General features: G+C 32.5%; 1 protein-coding gene across 1 annotated transcript; it reads left to right on the plus strand.

Annotated features, from left to right (window-relative positions):
• The first annotated feature begins 817 nt into the window (after positions 1-817).
• On the plus strand, positions 818-2,041 carry LOC139859604 (protein ANTAGONIST OF LIKE HETEROCHROMATIN PROTEIN 1-like). The gene has a single exon (XM_071848385.1). It carries the CDS (start codon positions 818-820, stop codon positions 2,039-2,041), a length of 1,224 nt encoding a protein of 407 aa, XP_071704486.1.
• The last annotated feature ends 16,845 nt before the right edge of the window (positions 2,042-18,886 follow it).

An 18,886-nucleotide genomic window follows, 5' to 3' on the forward strand; every position in this document is an offset into this window, starting at 1 on the left:
ACTGAAAACGTTTTTATACGTTTGAAACTAAATCAAATAAATATGATAATTTTGTTTTCCAAACTAAATATATTTAAGAATCATTTTGTTTAAAGGTTAAAATAATAGAAATCGTTATATCATAAAACGTTTTAGAAAAGTAGAATCATATATATTCATAATAGGTTTCAAGTTTTTAAATTACAGTCTGTTGGTGAAGCATGGGATAAAGTTCAAAGGTTAAATAAACGTATGAAATCATCTTAATGAAAAATGTCGAGTTACTTAACTTGTCGATATCCAACATCTAAGTTATTTACACTCCATGTTCTTACTTATAAATCACTTTACCATTTTTCCGAATGTTGTCAAAAATAATAGATTTCTTAAATCACAGTGGACCTCATAACATAGACCCGTAATCATATCACAATATATCTGATAAATCAATCATTTGATATTATCTTCTAATTCCATCGATAAACATATTGAAACAAATACGTTCATGTAAAGTATTATACGTTTAAAACTTTATTAATATTCTCAAGTTATAATATATATATACATATATATACATATTTATTTATATATAACGGTTCGTGAGTCGTCGGTATTTGGTCGAGGTTATAATGAATGTATGAACACAATTTAAAATTCTTGAGATTTAACTTAACAAACTTTGCTAATCGTGTCGGAATGATATAAAGATAAAGTTTAAATTTGATTGGAAATTTCCGGGTTGTCACAAGATCGGGCAGGAAGGGCTGCACTATTGTGGAATGATTACTTTTCTGACACACCAACATTCCCCGAAGATAAATTCCGAAGACGTTTTCGAATGAGCAATCGACTGTTTAACCGTATCTCCGCAGGTATACTCAGTTATTCGCATGAACCAGTTCCTTCATACTTTAAATACTTTAATCAAAGACTGGATGCAACCGGTTTACTTGGGTTTACTGTTTATCAAAAAATTACATCGGCTATACGACAATTAGCATACGGTGTTGCTCCCGATATTTTTGACGAGTATTTGCATATAAGTGAAAGCACATCGTATATGTGTTTAGAAAATTATTGCAAAAGTGTTATACATTTATTTTCGAACGAATATTTAAGAAAACCGAATGCCTCCGATGTTGAACGTTTAACTAGAAAACATGAGGAAATCCATGGTTTTTCGGGCATGCTCGGTAGTGTAGATTGTATGCATTGGGCTTGGAAAAATTGTCCAATTAGTTGGAAAGGGCAATACACACGAGGCGATCATGGTCACCCAACAATAATGTTGGAAGCAGTTGCCTCGTATGATTTATGGATTTGGCACGCTTACTTTGGACCGGCTGGATCAAATAATGATATCAATGTGTTAAACCAATCCGATTTATTTAAAGAGTTGCTTGAAGATAGATCTCCACCATGTAACTATACGGTGAATGGGTCGAGTTTTACACGGGGCTATTATTTAGCGGACGTCATATATCCGGGTTGGTCGACACTTGTGAAATCGTTCAAAAGTACGGTTGAACCAAAATTATCCAAATTCAAACGGTACCAAGAGTCAGCAAGAAAGGATATCGAACGAGCATTCGGTGTACTTCATGGTCGTTGGGCAATCATTAAACATCCTGCACGACAGTTCTATATCGAGAAAATCCAAAGCATTATGTATACGTGCGTGATTTTACACAATATGATAACTGAAGATAATGGTCAAGCATTTTGTGGGTTAGAGGAGGATTATCAGCCTGCTCGTCGTGCATTATCAATACGAGAAAGGTTTGATACACAACTCCGAATGGACAAAGAACTACGCTATTCTACCATTCATCGGTTTCTCCGAGATCAGCTTATCGAACACATATGGAATTTACCACCGAATGCAAGTATCAGATACAACCCAGCATCAGGACCTTCCGCAATTCCCGAGCATATCAATGACAATGAAGAACCAGGACCTTCAGGAACTAATAACCAAGATGAAGATGAGGACGAAGACGAAGACGACGACGAGTGTGAGGACGAAGATGAAGACGAGTACGAGGACGAAGACGACGAGTAGTTATATTTCGAATTTTAATTTGTATTTGTTTTTAATAATAATGTAATGCTTAATTAATAAAATAAAATTTAAAATATTAATTTATTCAATGACATTACGTCATGGGTGTTAGTGTTTAGTCTTTGGTATGTCATGAGATGAAGGAGGAGAGAAGGTGCTGATGTTGCGCTGATGTGTCAGTCACTTTATCCATGACATTGCGTCATGGAGGAGAGTGGTCTAACTAACATATAAAAATACCAATAACTACATTGGTAGAGGTGAAAATTAATTAAGTGATTTATGGGTATTTTTATATGTTAGTTATGTTATGTTGGTAGACTTGTAAATTAAATTCACATGATGATCATAAATACATTTATAAGCATTGAATTTAGACAAAATTAAGTAACAATTATAATCTTATAAATAATATATAATGTTGTTACAGTAGTTTTGTAGCGTTAGGCACTATAGTTTTCATTATTTCTATAATTACAGGAAAAAAATGAATAATCTTGGTACTAATGCATTTTGGACAACACATAACTAATTAATAAATCCACTCTCTTACAAATATAGTACTCCGTATCAAGGACGAAGTTTAGTGAGGGCGGGGAGGAGCGTTGCTCCCCAACAAAAATAAAATTTGTAACCTTTTGAGTTACGAGTGTATGAGCTTTTAAATCAACTAAATCGGAGTTCATATAAAGTAAATATGATGAAAACGGTGACAACTCGTAACGGTGACAACTCGTAGGTTACGAGAGCTTTCACCATTTTGATCATAATTTTTTTATACGAATTTCGATTTAGTTGATTAAAAAGTCATCACATTTGTAACTCAAAGAGCTATTATATGTAGTAATATTCATATATTTTTCAAAAGGGAGCTTATCTAAATATAATAGCGATCTTAGCCCCAATGAACAAGTTCAACCTTTGATTTCGGCCGTCCGATTAATAAGTTCAAACTCCGTCATTGTCCGTACATGGACATAGATAATCTATCACACCTTTTGATAAACTCGCTAAAATTGTACATTGAAAACTTATATGTATAAGCTATTAATACAAAATTTTGATAAATTTATAACAAAAAATATGGTGGATATATCACCATAAATATTCCATGTCCACATTACACACCATAATCTGTTGGGTACATACAGAAACTGAGCCAGAAATTCTATGAGTGAGTTTAAACATACAATTAGTAACATGTGTACGGAAAAACACGTTTAACAAACTATATAAATTATGCTAAGACAAAAATTCAAGAATTCTAGCTTCGACGATGGACCTATATTGTTGTGATAGTGAATTTACTGACTAAAATGGTTGGTTTGTAAATGACATTACTTGGTGAACAAAAAAAAAAATAATTATAAAAACTTTTACTTATAAAGTGGTCCATCTTCTTATCACAAATCTGACATATGGTTATGAAACTTTAATAAAATTATACTATGTACACTTTATTTATAGAAAAGTATGAATAAGTCAACTTCCTATAGCCAGAAGAAACAAAATTGCACAACTGTTATGACATATGTTTGTTTTTCACTAATTATAACCCCACCATCTATATATATAAACATGCATACATCTCATATACATGTTACCTTTCATTTCAAGTCTCTTATCTTTTTTCTTTAGATATACTTACGAGTAATGTTCATGTTGGTCTAAGAGATTGAAGCTGCCAGCATGATCTGGTACCAAACACACCAACTTTTTTATATTATTTTGAATGTTTTTGTGTGTATTGTATGTATGGTATACACCATGAAAATATACATACATACATGCATAGACATGAAAAATAGAGATATAGAAATGGTTAAAAATTACCAGGTCATCTTGCTGCTTCAATCCCTCATGCCCAACAATTAGCCAAGACAAATCACACCCACTTGCCCATGTGAGCACCACTGCTAATGATAACTCTAGCTTCTGTTATCTGTTTTTTGGTTTTCAATCTTTAATTTGAGTTATTAATGAATTTTCTTTATTATTACTTTGTTATCTTAAAATTTTGAAAGGACAAAATTGCTGAAATAGTCCCTGTGGTTTGTACCAAAACGCTGGTTTAGTCCCTGTGCTTTTTTTTTGATGGATTTGGTCCCGGTGGTTTGTAAAAGTTGCTGATTTAGTCCCTCTGACCGACGGCCGTCAAAAAATGCCGTTAACTCCAGTCATGTGCCAGACATGTGAGGGTATTTTCGTCAGTTTCTTTCATTTATTAGCAAAATTGCTGAAATGGTCCCTGTGGTTTGTACTAAAATTGCTGAATTGGTCCCTGTGATTTGTACTAAACTTGCTGAATTGGTCCCTGTGATTTGTACCAAATCACAAATTCCATAATTAACACAAATTCATGATCTGTACGTTTCAGCTATATTCATAAATATATATAAATAATACTCTGTAATAAACCCATTTAATACTCTGTAATAAACCCATTTAATTTCAAAATTCCATAAAGAACCTGTTAAACTTTTTTGCTTCTAAAATGAAATCAAATTAATAATAAACCCATTTAATTTCAAACTCATTTTCAATTAAGATCTGCAATCGGACATCAGATCTGAAATCAAAGATCGATTGTTGCTACAAATCTGAAAAGAGATAAGATCTACAAACCGATTAGATCTACAAATTTGAAACTCGATTGTTGCAGCTCTCGTCAGAGAAAACGAACGTTCGCCGGAGATGGTGACGGTGGTGGAAGTGAATTTAATTAATTTCAGATTAATGAGCTAAGGATGAAGATGAGAGGAAAAGGAGGGCGGTGGTGGAAGTGAATTTAATTAATTTATGTTTGGTGTTGATTAGGATTTGATTATTTGATTTTAATAAGTTCTTGTAATGTTTAATGGAAATGAATTTGGTGTTCTTGAGAGTTTTAATTTTCCAGATCTGTTGGTTATTTTCCAGATCTGTTGGTGCCGGCGGTTTTCGATTGAAGGTATCAACTTAGTAATTTGCAATTGAATGTGAAAATGGTGGATTTGAGTATAATTTAGAGTTTATAGTTACGAAACCCAGATTCATATTCGATTTTTTTTATAATTTTTTTTTGCATATATGAAATTATATTTATTAATTGGTTTGAATAATATGAATAGATTTTGAAGAATCTGATGTGAATTTGAGTATAATTTAGAGTTTATAGTTTGTAGGTTTATTAAAATGAATTTAGGGTTTGTTCATGTTTTTTTGGCGATAAAGATGAAGGTGAGGAAGAAAACATTTTTAGAATAAAGATTTCAGTAATTTTTTTACAAACCACGGGGACCATTTTAGCAATTTTGGTACAAACTACAGGGACGATTTCAGCAATTTTTTAAATAAAGGAAAGAAACTGACGAAAATACCCTCACATGTCTGGCACATGACTGGAGTTAACGGCATTTTTTGACGGCCGTCGGTCAGAGGGACTAAATCAGCAACTTTTACAAACCACCGGGACCAAATCCATCAAAAAAAAAGCACAGGGACTAAACCAGCGTTTTGATACAAACCACAGGGACTATTTCAGCAATTTTGTCTTTTGAAAGTTTTACATGGATAATAAATGTTGAAATTTAAATAGCCCATTGGTTGGAATCAAGTAATCAAGATAAATAATTTACGAGTACTTTTTTTCACAACTACCCATCATTCCATCAATGTATTAGGTTTTTTTAAATTGGGCATTGGGTTGGTTCTATACTTTGAGTTGGTTCAAGGTTGCAGAACTCGAAATTACTCGCCGAGTAATCGGTAAGTACTCGGTTTTTTGTGAGCTTCGAGTTATGTAATCAAACTCGGTCAAAGCTCGATCAAAATTAGTCAATGTTAAGCTAGGTCAACATCCGAGTACTCCCAGAGTTGCTGAGTACTCCCTAAAAAGTCCCGATCGAGTACTCCCCGAGTAGCAGTATTCGCAACCTTGAGTAGGTTTCCTATTAATCAAATGTTGGACCCTCATATAGTTGCAAACGATGTATTTATGAGAGTAACTACTGCTTTATACATTAAAATAAAACATCATAATAATAGTATAATAATAAGCATTTAAGAAACTGTTTTTCCAACTAATGAACTAAAATTGGGTTAATTAACAACAGTTGATCAACTTATGTCTTTCTACGTTCTTCAATTCAGCTTGAAGAGGCAGATTACTTAAAACCAGAGGCGTCTTCGTACAGGGGCAAGATGTGCAACCGTCAAAAGAAAAAAAAATTCAAAAGGACCCAAAATTTTGAATATTTAATGCATATTATGCCATTTGTATATTCCACATTCCAAAAATTATTAATGTTAATTAGCCGTATACAGTATTATTTTGATATTATCAAAATTAATGAAACTAATTAAGTAAATAGGGTGAAATTATCCCTTTTTAAGCTCGGAAAAGTCAAAAGAGGTTAAAAGTCACGATCTCCTATCACAAGTAGATTAACATGATGCAAATAAAAACATAATAGTTGATAATAATTATTAATCTAATACAGTAGTAAATCTCAAATAAAAATTTTTGATCTAGGGAAGATTAACATCATCGTCATCCGTGGTGGAACTTGAACTCGAACACAGATGAGACGGATGCAAAAATTTAATAAATTTTTCATTGACAACAGAAGTAAACACTAAAAAAAACCTTATTTTTTGATAATTTTTTTTTTTTAGTATAAAATTTTTTGTTCCATTAAATCCAGGTCGGAGATACCCCTTTGAGTAAGCGTATCTTACGCCACTGATCGTCATATCACTATCTCTCTTTATAGTGAATTTAGGTAGCGATTCATCTACAAATCGTACATCTAGGTCGGCTGGGAAACAATGAAATCATTCCAATGTCTATTCACAATGGTATACAATTTGCTTGTCTTCGATTCAATTTATGCAAAACGGTACCAAATCTCTGTTTCTAGGCTAAATAAGATTGATTACATATTTGTTTTGTTAATACCGGAATTGATTATCGGATTATTGAACATCTAAACCTTTCAAAATCATTTAAATCTAGACATCTTTTCTATTTTGTTTGAGGTGACTTTGACAAAGATGTATCTAATACTTCCTTAGTAAATCATAATCATTCACTATTGCTTCTCATAGAATGAAAAAATCGTCATACTATATATATATATATATATATATATATATATATATATATGTGTGTGTGTGTGTGTGTGTGTGTGTGTGTGTGTGTGTGTGTGTGTGTGTGTGTGTGTGAGAGAGAGAGATTAGTTTTGAAAGATGTTTGAGCAGCCATGCAACGCACAGGCTATATATAAATATATATATATATATATATATATATATATATATATATATATATATATATATATATATATATATATATATAGCCAAAAGTTCAAACGAGGACCATAAAAAGAGCGAGAACTGCGAGAACTTTTGATTTATAAAGATTTTCACATGTAACTAGATTGAATCACACATAAACCTTGACGAAGAGTATGAATTAACATAAAATAGTTAAAAAACCACTTATATTTTACCTATATAATTAAATACTCCGCATAAACCTTGACGGAGTATATAGTTTTTCGTTCACATGTGCATATTTGTTTCCAAACATGTGAGCATTTTCATATAATTAACTATTTAACGTGTAATTTGAGCTAATGAACATTTGTTTGTTAATGATATGTGCATTAATTAACATTTGCATGTAATTTGTTGCATTTAACGTATAAAAACTATTAAATTAAATAGTTCTCGCAGTTCTCACATTTTTAGTGGTTTTCGTTTGAACATACCCCTATATACAAGGTTGCAAAATTCGCTATTCGGGGATTAATCGGTCGAGACATTGGAAGGATTAATCGACAATTCGGAAATTAATCGGAAATTAATCGTATTGTACTGTATACATTTAAATATCAAATTTTAAAAAATATATGTGTAACTATAGAGAAAAACCATAAATATAAATATAATTTTTAGCATAATTGTCTAAAATTGTTCATTTTGCTTCAAAACTATTTAATTCTAGTTTAAATTCACGTTAAAATGTTAACCATTTTTGACTTTGACTCACTTTGATTACCAAATTCGATTTTGATCCATCAATTGACGTTCACTGTTTAATTAAACGGATTTTTAGAAATCGGAACGGATTGCTCCTAAAAATGATTAATCGGGGAGTAATCGGGTTTTTTACAACACTGCCTATATATATATATATATATATATATATATATATATATATATATATATATATATATATATATATATATATATATATATATATATATATATATATATATAAAGCATTTATGGACCTGTTTTTCCAACTAATGAACTAAAATTGGGTTAATTAACAACAGTTGGATCAACTGATGTCTTTCTACATTCTTCAATTCAGCTTGAAGAAGCAGACTACTTAAAACAAGAGGCGTCTTCGTGCAGGGCAAGATGTGCAACCGTCAAAAGAAAAAAAAATTAAAAAGACTCAAAATTTTGAATATATATATATATATATATATATATATATATATATATATATATATATATATATGTTATAAAAGTAATAATTGGATGATAATTTTATTATTATTATAGATATTGCATAGTATATTTTTTTGAGTATAAATAGGTGTGTTGAGTTAGAGTTTATTGTATGTATTTTTTGGTTAACAAAAACACTCTCTCTCTCTAGATTCCAAATGCCACCAAACTCTCATTGTACATTTTTCTATAAATAAAAAACCAATTACTCATACCTTTTGTTCAACCTTTGTTTTCTCCGTTTTACAGTATCTCTATCTCTATATACCTTCTACAGTCAAGAACCACTAAAGGTAGTTATAAGCCTACTGAATTATAACACGTTATCAGCACGATTATCTCAACATTTATACTAAATATGGTTGGCTCTGCCACCTAACTAATATATGGTCGGTTATACCACCTAAATGATATATGGTCGACACTGTCGCCTAATTTACATTTATGTTATCTAACATTTATTTATGTATACTAACATTTACATTTATGTTATCTAACATTTATTTATGTATACTAACATTTACATTTATGTTATCTAACATTTATTTATGTATACTAACATTTACAGTTATGTTCACTAACATTTATATTTATGTTATTTAAGTTATATATGGTCGGTTATACCACCTGAATTATATTTTCTGTAATCTAACTCTTATTAACTTCACTAACATTTATATTTATGTTAATAAGACCTCATGATTGTACGCAACACGTCATTTGACAACACGGTACTTTATGTACGCAACACGTCATTTGACAACACGGTACCATGGGTCGAGATTAATTCCGATCAATACGAATACGATGGGGTCTTTATATGTTATCTAACATTTATGATTACTTATGCAATTAATCATTATTTATTTCATGCATACTAATGTTTATCCTTAAAAGTAAATCTTAAAAGTTAAAATAAGAAAAAGTAGTTTGTATTTTTATTAAAAGTAAATTTTAAAAGTTAAAATAAGAAAAAGTAGTTTGTATTTTTATTAAAAGTAAATCTTAAAAGTTAAAATAAGAAAAGTAGTTTTGTATTTTTATTAAAAGTAAATCTTAAAGTTAAAATAAGAAAAGTAGTTTGTATTTTTATTAAAAGTAAATCTTAAAAGTTAAAATAAGAAAAAGTAGTTTGTATTTTTATTAAAAGTAAATCTTAAAAGTTAAAATAAGAAAAAGTAGTTTGTATTTTTATTAAAAGTAAATCTTAAAAGTTAAAATAAGAAAAAAAAATCTTGTCCTTTATATTACTCATACGCGTTTTGATATAGTGACTTTATTCGTTAACGTCAACTAACGACGTTACAACGGTCATATATACATAACGGTTGTTAACGTCAACTGACGACGTTACAACAACTATATTTTTCAAATATAAAATAAACATCTCCGTTTTCACATTTTTCACAAATCAATCTTCATTTTTCAGATTACTACTCTCAAAAAGTTTTTGTAAAAATGATTCACACAAGGATGATTTTTCCTATTGTATTGGTCATATTAACTATCATCATTGTTGCTAATATACCACCGGGTGAACCTATATTCTATCCTGCCCTTGTGGTTTTATTATTTGTAATCATACCATTATTCTGTTGTTTGCTACTTATGAATTTAAAATGATTCTAATTTCATTTTATTATTTGTCTATGAATAGAAGTTGATTATGATTATGATTTATGTTATTCATCTTTTTTGATAATAGAAAATGTCGAATTTGAAAAGGCTTAAATTTGCTCATTTAGAACAAGTGGGAACAACTACTTAACATGGGTTATGATTGTAGAAAAACATCTCGAATCAAACGGTATTTTAGAAACCCTGAATGAAAATAACAATTATTCCGAACAAGAGAAAGCAATAGTAAGTATTTTTCTTAGCAAACATATTGACGAGTCCTTAGAATCTACATATTATATGATCGAAAATCCAAGTGTATTATGGAAAATACTCAAAGATAGATACGATATTAATTATCAAAAAAAAAAAATAATAATAATAATAATAACGGTGATCCATGAAAGAATAAAATTAAAGATATTAGTAGACGCTCTTATAAGAATTCCGTAGATTCTTATTAATGATCTGGTAACGTGGATCATCAGTCTAGTATTTCTTGAATACATGAACATCTTGTTTAGCTCTACAAATAAGTCCCAAAAGAAAAGAAAACGAGAGTGAATCTGTTGACAAATCTTGATTAAATTAACCCTGAGCTACCTTGAGACTTGAATGGTTTGAATTTTCTAAGATGCCTAGTTTTTTTTTATGTATCACTCATAAATAAATGGTTTTAGACCATAACGCATATGTTTTATTAAGTGTTATCTTTTATGTACTTCAGATTATAACTTGTTTGCATGTAATATAGTTTGATTATCTTGCTGAAATATAACTCATTATTTGCTTATCTTATTTGAAGTTTTAGTATGAATCCTGCAGAAATACAACATCAATTAAATGGTAAAGTCCTATGTATTGCAGATAGTAGTAACATACACACTATGATCAAATCTAAGAAATATTTCATTGATTTAAATCAAATGAGGGAATTATAAATACTATATCAGCTCTTGCAAACTTGATATAAGAAACGAAAAAGGCAAAATTTCATATTACCAAATGGTACGAATTTTTTGGTAAACAATGTCTTGTTTTCTCCCAAATCAAAGAGAAATTTGTTAAGTTTCTCTGATATATATCATAATGGATATGATTATCAGTCAATGATAATCGAAAATGAGAAATATCTATGTAACACCGAAAAACGCATAGGATTAAAAGCGCATATGATAAAAAGCGCATATGATGAAAAGCGCAGCGCATATGATTAAAAGCGCATATGATAAAAAGCGCATATGATGAAAAGCGCATCGCATATAATTAAAAGCGCATATAATGAAAAGTGCATATGACGAAAAGCGCAGCACATATGATTAAAAGCACATATGGTGAAAATGATATATGATGAAAAGCACATATGGTGATTAATGAAAATCACATATGGTGATTAATGAAAAGCACATATAGTGATTAATGAAAAGCACATATAGTGATTAACGAAAAACACATATGGTGATTAATGAAAATCACATATGGCGATTAATGAAAAGCACATTGAGAAATAATCACCAATGTTTCTTGAAAGAATTCAAGGGTATATATATGGACCAATTCATCCATCATGTGGACCATTTTTCTAATAGACGCATCTAACGCATGGTCGCATGTTTGTGTGTTATCAAGCCATAATATGGCATTTGCAAAGTTTCTTGCACAAATTATTAAATTAAGAACACATTATTCTGATTACACCATTAAAAGGATGAGACTTGATAATGCTGGTGAGTTAACATCTCAAGCTTTTAATGATTATTATATGTCTACAAGGATTGTTGTTGAACATCCAGTTGCTCATGTGCATACACAAAATTGGTTTAGCTGAATCAATAGATAAACGCTTACAGCTAATAACTAGACAATTAGAAATGAGTACAAAACTCTCAATATTTATATGGGGACATGTAAATTTACATGATGTGACATTAATTCGCATTAAATCAAGTGCAAGTTATAAATATTCTCCATTACCAACTTAATTTTGGTGGAGACCAAATATTTTCCATCTTAGAACATTTGGTTGTGCAGTGTATTTTTAATTGAACAACCACAACAAATGGTTCCTCAAAGAAGGATTGAAATATATGTTAGATATGAAACATCTTCAATCATAAGATATATTGAACCCATGACGGGTGATGTTTTTACAGCAAGTTTTGTCGATTGTCACTTTAATTAAACATTGTTCCCTATATTAGGGGGAGAAATGAAATATAAATAAAATGATGTTTCATGGTGTGAACATCAATTAAGGAATATTGATCATCGCACAAAAGAATGCGAAAAGAAAGTTCAAATATAATGCATATTCAAGAACTTGCAAATTAATTACTTTATGCATTTAAAGATACAAAAAATAAGTGACTAAATCATATATACCAGCAGTAAATGCTTCAGCTAGAATTGAAATTACAAAAGCTGGCAATAATGTCACTCATGAGTCTTTGCTACGGCAGAAACGTGGGAGACCAATTGGTTCCAAAGATAAAAATCCTCGAAAAAGAAAATCAGCTGATAATGAGGTAAAAGAAAGTGTTCAACAAGAACCACAAATCAATACTCCTTCTGCAGAGGATATTGATAAATGTAAATACATAAATTGCAATAAATTATGCAATATTATGAAACTGAAATGAAATGAAAAATCTTGATGAGATATTTTCATATAATGTTACAATGACATCATGAATAAAGATGATGATCTGGAACCAAAATCTGTCATTGAATATCAAAATAGACGTGATTGAACTCAACGGAAAGGAGCAATACGAGCTGAATTAGAATCGCTCAATAAAAGAAAAGTTTTTGGATCAATCGTTATCACTTTTAAAGATGTGAATCAATGGGATACAAATGAATTTTTATCCGAAAAGAAATGTGCAAATGAAGTTACAAGGCAAAACTAGACTTGTAACTCAAGATTTCCCACAAAGACCAGAAATGAATTAGGAGAAAAACTTATCCTCCTATAATGAATATAATTACTTATTAGATACTTAATCAACCTGGTAGTTATTTAAATGCATCTCATGGATGTTGTTACTACTTATCTGTATGGATCACTTAATAGTGATATATATATGAATATACCTGAAGGGTTAAGGTATCATAAGCATCTAATGCAAAACCCAAGGGAATATATTCCATTAAATCACAAAGATTTCTAAATGGGTTTATACAATCGGGACGTATGTGGTATAATCGATTAAATTACTACTTGATAAGAAAAGGGTATACATATAAACTTATTTGCATGTGTGTTTTATAAAAACAATGTTCGGATATGTGATCATAGCTGTTTATATCAATTATCTTAAATAAAGAAATCTATGAAGCCATTCAACTTCTAAAGAAAAATTTTAAAATAAAAAAAAATCAAGTATTACGTTGATTTACATATTGAGCATATAACTAATGACTTACTTATACATCAAACAACTTATACCGAAAAGATTTTAAAATATTTTAATATGGACAAGACAAAAACCATTAAGTACTCATATAGTTGTTAGATCTTAATATTGATACTAATCCATTTCATCCTCTAGAAGATCATGAAGATCTTCTTGGTTCAGAAGTTCCATATTTTAGTGCAATTGGGGCTCTTATATATCTTACAAATTATACAAGATCTGACATTTCTTTTGCAGTTAATTTGTTGACAAGGTTCAGCTCAGCCCCTACCAAAAGACATTAGAATGGGATCAAACAAATAGTTTGATACCTTCGGGGAACTACTGATTTATAATTATTTTATTCTAACGAATCAAAACAAGATTTGGTTGGTTATGCAGATGCAGGTTATTTATCTGATCCACATAAAGCTAAATCTCAAAATGGATATGTATTCCTAAATGGAGGTACCGCAATATCATGGCGTTCTCAAAAACAAACACTTGTTGCAACATCATCAAATCATGCCGAAGTAATTGCATTACATGAAGCCAGTCGGGAATGTTTTTGGTTGAGATCAATGACACAACTCATTACTGATTCTTGTGGACTAGAACGCAATAAAAGTTCAACAACTATCTATGAAGATAATGTAGCTTGCATAACACAGATGAAAGAAGGGTATATCAAAAGTGACCGAACAAAACACATACCCCCTAGATTCTTCTCATACACTCAAAATCTCATTAAGGACAACCAGATTGAAATGAGATATGTTCAGTCCAGCAAAAACTCTGCTGACCTTTTCACCAAAGCACTTCCAACTGCTATTTTCAGAACACACGTTCATAATATTGGCATGAGGCATGTTCAGAAGATGTAACAACTCAGGCGTTGCCTACTTGAGGGGGAGTCAACTCTATGCTGCACTCTTTTTCCCTTAGCTAAAGTTTTATCCCAAAGGGTTTTCTTTAGCAAGGTTTTTAACGAGGCAGTACTAGTTATTCACTAATAAAATTATCATCCAAGGGGGAGTGTTATAAAAGTAATAATTGGATGATAATTTTATTATTATTATAGATATTGCATAGTATATTTTTTTGAGTATAAATAGGTGTGTTGAGTTAGAGTTTATTGTATGTATTTTTTTGTTAACAAAAACACTCTCTCTCTCTAGATTCCAAATGCCACCAAACTCTCATTGTACATTTTTCTATAAATAAAAAACCAATTACTCATACCTTTTGTTCAACCTTTGTTTTCTCCGTTTTACAGTATCTCTATCTCTATATACCTTCTACAGTCAAGAACCACTAAAGGTAGTTATAAGTCTACTGAATTATAACAATATATATATATATATATATATATATATATATATATATATATATATATATATATATATATATATATATATATATATATATATATATATATATATATATATATCCCAAACTAGTCAAGTAAATTAAATAAAAAATTGTCAAATAATTTAATAGAAGCCGATAGGAATAAAACATTTTGATGCGCCTTTTGTATACAAAAATTTAAAGTGTGTAAGGATCCATTTTTATTTTCGCCCAGTATATTCTAGATTGTTGAGACGACCCTATTTAAAACGCAAACTATATGTTGAATGATGGTGCATTCGTACCAATCTAATTGATCATTTGATATATTTGGTACTTTTAAACAAACTTCCAATGTATAACTGATAGGCAAATTTTACCAACAAAAAACACATGTTCGGCCTAAACAGTCTAGTGTTACTAACAGCCTGTGGTTATAATCACTATATACTTGGTCTTTATAGAACAAGCAGTCTGCCAGTCTGGTTTCACGACGGGTCAATTCTGTTTTGCACAAACTCACTTTTCTACTGTCAAAAGATTCCAGATTTTAGATAAAATCATCCACCCATTTGGTATTTGGTATATAAGTACAAAACACGAGCCTAAAACTGATGACGTAGGGTTTGGCCCAATTAGGGCCTACGCAATTAACTTGGGCCCCAAGTCAAGTAACCCTAATTCCCATCTATAAATATGGGGCAAAACCTACATCAAGTTCACAATCTCTCAATCGCATACAACTCTTACTCTCTCAATGAAAGCACACCTCATACGGTCATTCGATCACACCGCAACTCCTCCACCACCGCAAGTCCGCAGCGCATACGGCAGTTATCGCCGAATCTTCTCCACGATCGTCTTCACGATCGCAACACTAGGGTTTTTTCCTACGGGTCTTGTAGGGTTTTTCTCCCTTTGCCGTCGATAGGTTCTGACTATCGTCCGGCGGGCAATTCGTTGGTCACACTCCCGAGATCATCATCTCGGGTACGGGTTATTCACGGTAACCGGACCGGAGATCAACGACGTTGACGCCTAAAAAAACCCTTTCGCATTGATGTCCGTGTGTATGTTTTCCCTTGGAAAAAATATGCATGAACATTTGGCGCCATCCGTGGGACACGATGCATTATGTCTCGTGTTTCTACCGTCTATCGTTCGGTTTGAGAAGGTTTGTCTTTTCTTATTGAGCTTTTAATTCGTTATATGCGGTTTAAGTACATGAATATTTAGCGTAGATGTTCGCGCGCTTACGCAACTGTCCACACGCTTTTGTCCAGGTTACGCACACTTTGCGCACAGTTGTCCGCGACTTTAGACGGAATTTTCATGCGGTTTTACGCATGGTAGTTCACGCGGTTTCCCTGCGCACTCTGCATGCGGTTCTTTGCGCATCTGTTCGCGGGTTTACGCACAGTTGTTTGCGCAGGCTCATGTGAACTTATTTTCCGCAGCATAATGAGAAGTTCGATACGATACTTGACAAAAATATCATACCGAACTTGGGGGACTTGATGACGTAGGGTTTAGCCCAATTAGGGTCTACACAATTAACTTGGGCCCCAAGTCAATTAACCCTAATTCCCATCTATAAATATGGGGCAAAACCTACATCAAGTTCACAATCTCCCAATCGCATACAACTCTTACTCTCTCAATGAAAGCACCACCTCATATGATCATTCGATCACACCGCAACGCCGCCACCGCAAGTCCGCAACGCACACGGCGGTTATCGCCGGATCTTCTCCACGATCGTCTTCACGATCGCAACTCTAGGGTTTTTACCTACGGGTCTTGTAGGGTTTTTTCTCCCTTTGCCGTCGATAGGGTCCGACTATCGATCGGCGGGCAATTCGTTGGCCACCCTCTCGAGATCATCATATCGGGTACGGGTTATTCACGGTAACCGGACCGGAGATCAACGACGTTGACGCCTAAAAAAACCTTTCGCATTGATGTCCGTGTGTATGTTTTCCCTTGAAAAAAATATGCATGAACATTTGGCGGCATGAACATTTGGCGCCACAGTTGTTTGCGCAGGCTCCTGTGAACTTATTTTCCGCAGCATAATGAGAAGTTCGATACGATACTTGACAAAAATATCATACCGAACTTGGGGGACTTGATGACGTAGGGTTTGGCCCAATTAGGGCCTACGCAATTAACTTGGGCCCCAAGTCAAGTAACCCTAATTCCCATCTATAAATATGGGGCAAAACCTACATCAAGTTCACAATCTCCCAATCGCATACAACTCTTACTCTCTCAATGAAAGCACACCTCATACGGTCATTCGATCACACCGCAACTCCTCCACCACCGCAAGTCCGCATCGCATACGGCAGTTATCGCCGGATCTTCTCCACGATCGTCTTCACGATCGCAACACTAGGGTTTTTTCCTACGGGTCTTGTAGGGTTTTTCTCCCTTTGCCGTCGATAGGTTCCGACTATCGACCGGCGGGCAATTCGTTGGTCACCCTCCCGAGATCATCATCTCGGGTACGGGTTATTCACGGTAACCGGACCGGAGATCAACGACGTTGACGCCTAAAAAAACTCTTTCGCATTGATGTCCGTGTGTATGTTTTCCCTTGAAAAAAATATGCATGAACAAAAACGAAAAAGATATCATAACATGTAAAAATCTTCATTTGTTCATCCTTAGACATCTAGTGTTAAATGCTTGATTCTTCAATTTTCAGAATATGTAAAATCTCCATTAAAGACATGACATATGACGTAAGAAAAATTTGTATAAATCAGTCAAAAAGTAAAACAAATTTGTTTCAAGGTAAATTTAGGAAGATTTTTAAGTTACTTTTTGGTTAGTTTTTGACTGATCTCAAACCTGGTTTGGACTGGTTTCATTATTTAGTTGGGTTAACCAACTTTTGGACAATTTATAAACCAATCACTGATTTAGTACTGTAGGGATGATCCTTTACAGTCCAGGCATATATTTGTTTTGAACTATAATGCTCATCAGAATATGAGATTGCTGCTTACTAATAGCTAGGCTCCCAGTCATAAAGATGCTCCTTGTTTTGGCAAAAACCAAGGATTCTCTCAACGAGTGAAATCGAGTCTTCAGGTTCGTTTCCGTTATATGCTATCCAAGGTTGAAAATCGCTACTCGGTGAGTACTCAGTCGGGAATTTTTCTGCAAGGTTGCAAAAGTCGCTACTTGGAGAGTAGTCGGTCGGGTCAACAACTCATGGATTAATCGGGGATTAATCGGATTGTACTTGGTATACATTTAAATAAAAATTTCACTATTTTATGTCTAAATATATAGAAGAGACCCATAAATATAAAAATAAACATTAACATAATTGTCTAAAACGTGAATATAATCGTTCATTTGTTCAAAGCTCTAAAATTATAGTTTAAGTTCATATTAAAATGTTAACCAATTTTGATTTTGACCAACAAATCCAATTTTGACCCATTAACCGATGTTGACCGACTAATTAAACAGACACTGGAAAATCGGATCGGTCTGTTCTTAAAAAGGAGTAATCGGGGATTTAATCGGAAGTAATCGGGGTATTTTACAACAGTCTTTTTAGGTAGTACTCACCAATTTGGGGAGTACCCGAGGAGTACTAAAATGTTGACCAAGTTTGACTTTGATCGATTTGACAAAGTTTTGGCCGAATTTTCGAGGAATCCCGAGTTCTGGCCGAGTTTTACCAATTAAACCTGAGTTTTGACCGTGTCTGACCAAGTTTGACCGAGTAATTGTAACGAGTAATCAGGAGACCTTTGTGTCAAGTACTCCCGAGTTCTGCAACACTGATACTATCTATTCCTATCATGGAGCACATCAGCCTCCTATAACAGAAAAGATTCCCGGTTCAAGGAGTTGCTGTTGGCCTTTGGCAATCTATATAACTATCTTGATTCAATTAAACTGCAAAGGTTTTATATTGGGACATCGACATCACTGTAACATTCAATCTAGGATGAAC

The sequence above is a fragment of the Rutidosis leptorrhynchoides genome, chromosome 7 (genome assembly GCF_046630445.1).
Source record: "Rutidosis leptorrhynchoides isolate AG116_Rl617_1_P2 chromosome 7, CSIRO_AGI_Rlap_v1, whole genome shotgun sequence".
Classification (NCBI taxonomy): Eukaryota; Viridiplantae; Streptophyta; class Magnoliopsida; order Asterales; family Asteraceae; genus Rutidosis; species Rutidosis leptorrhynchoides.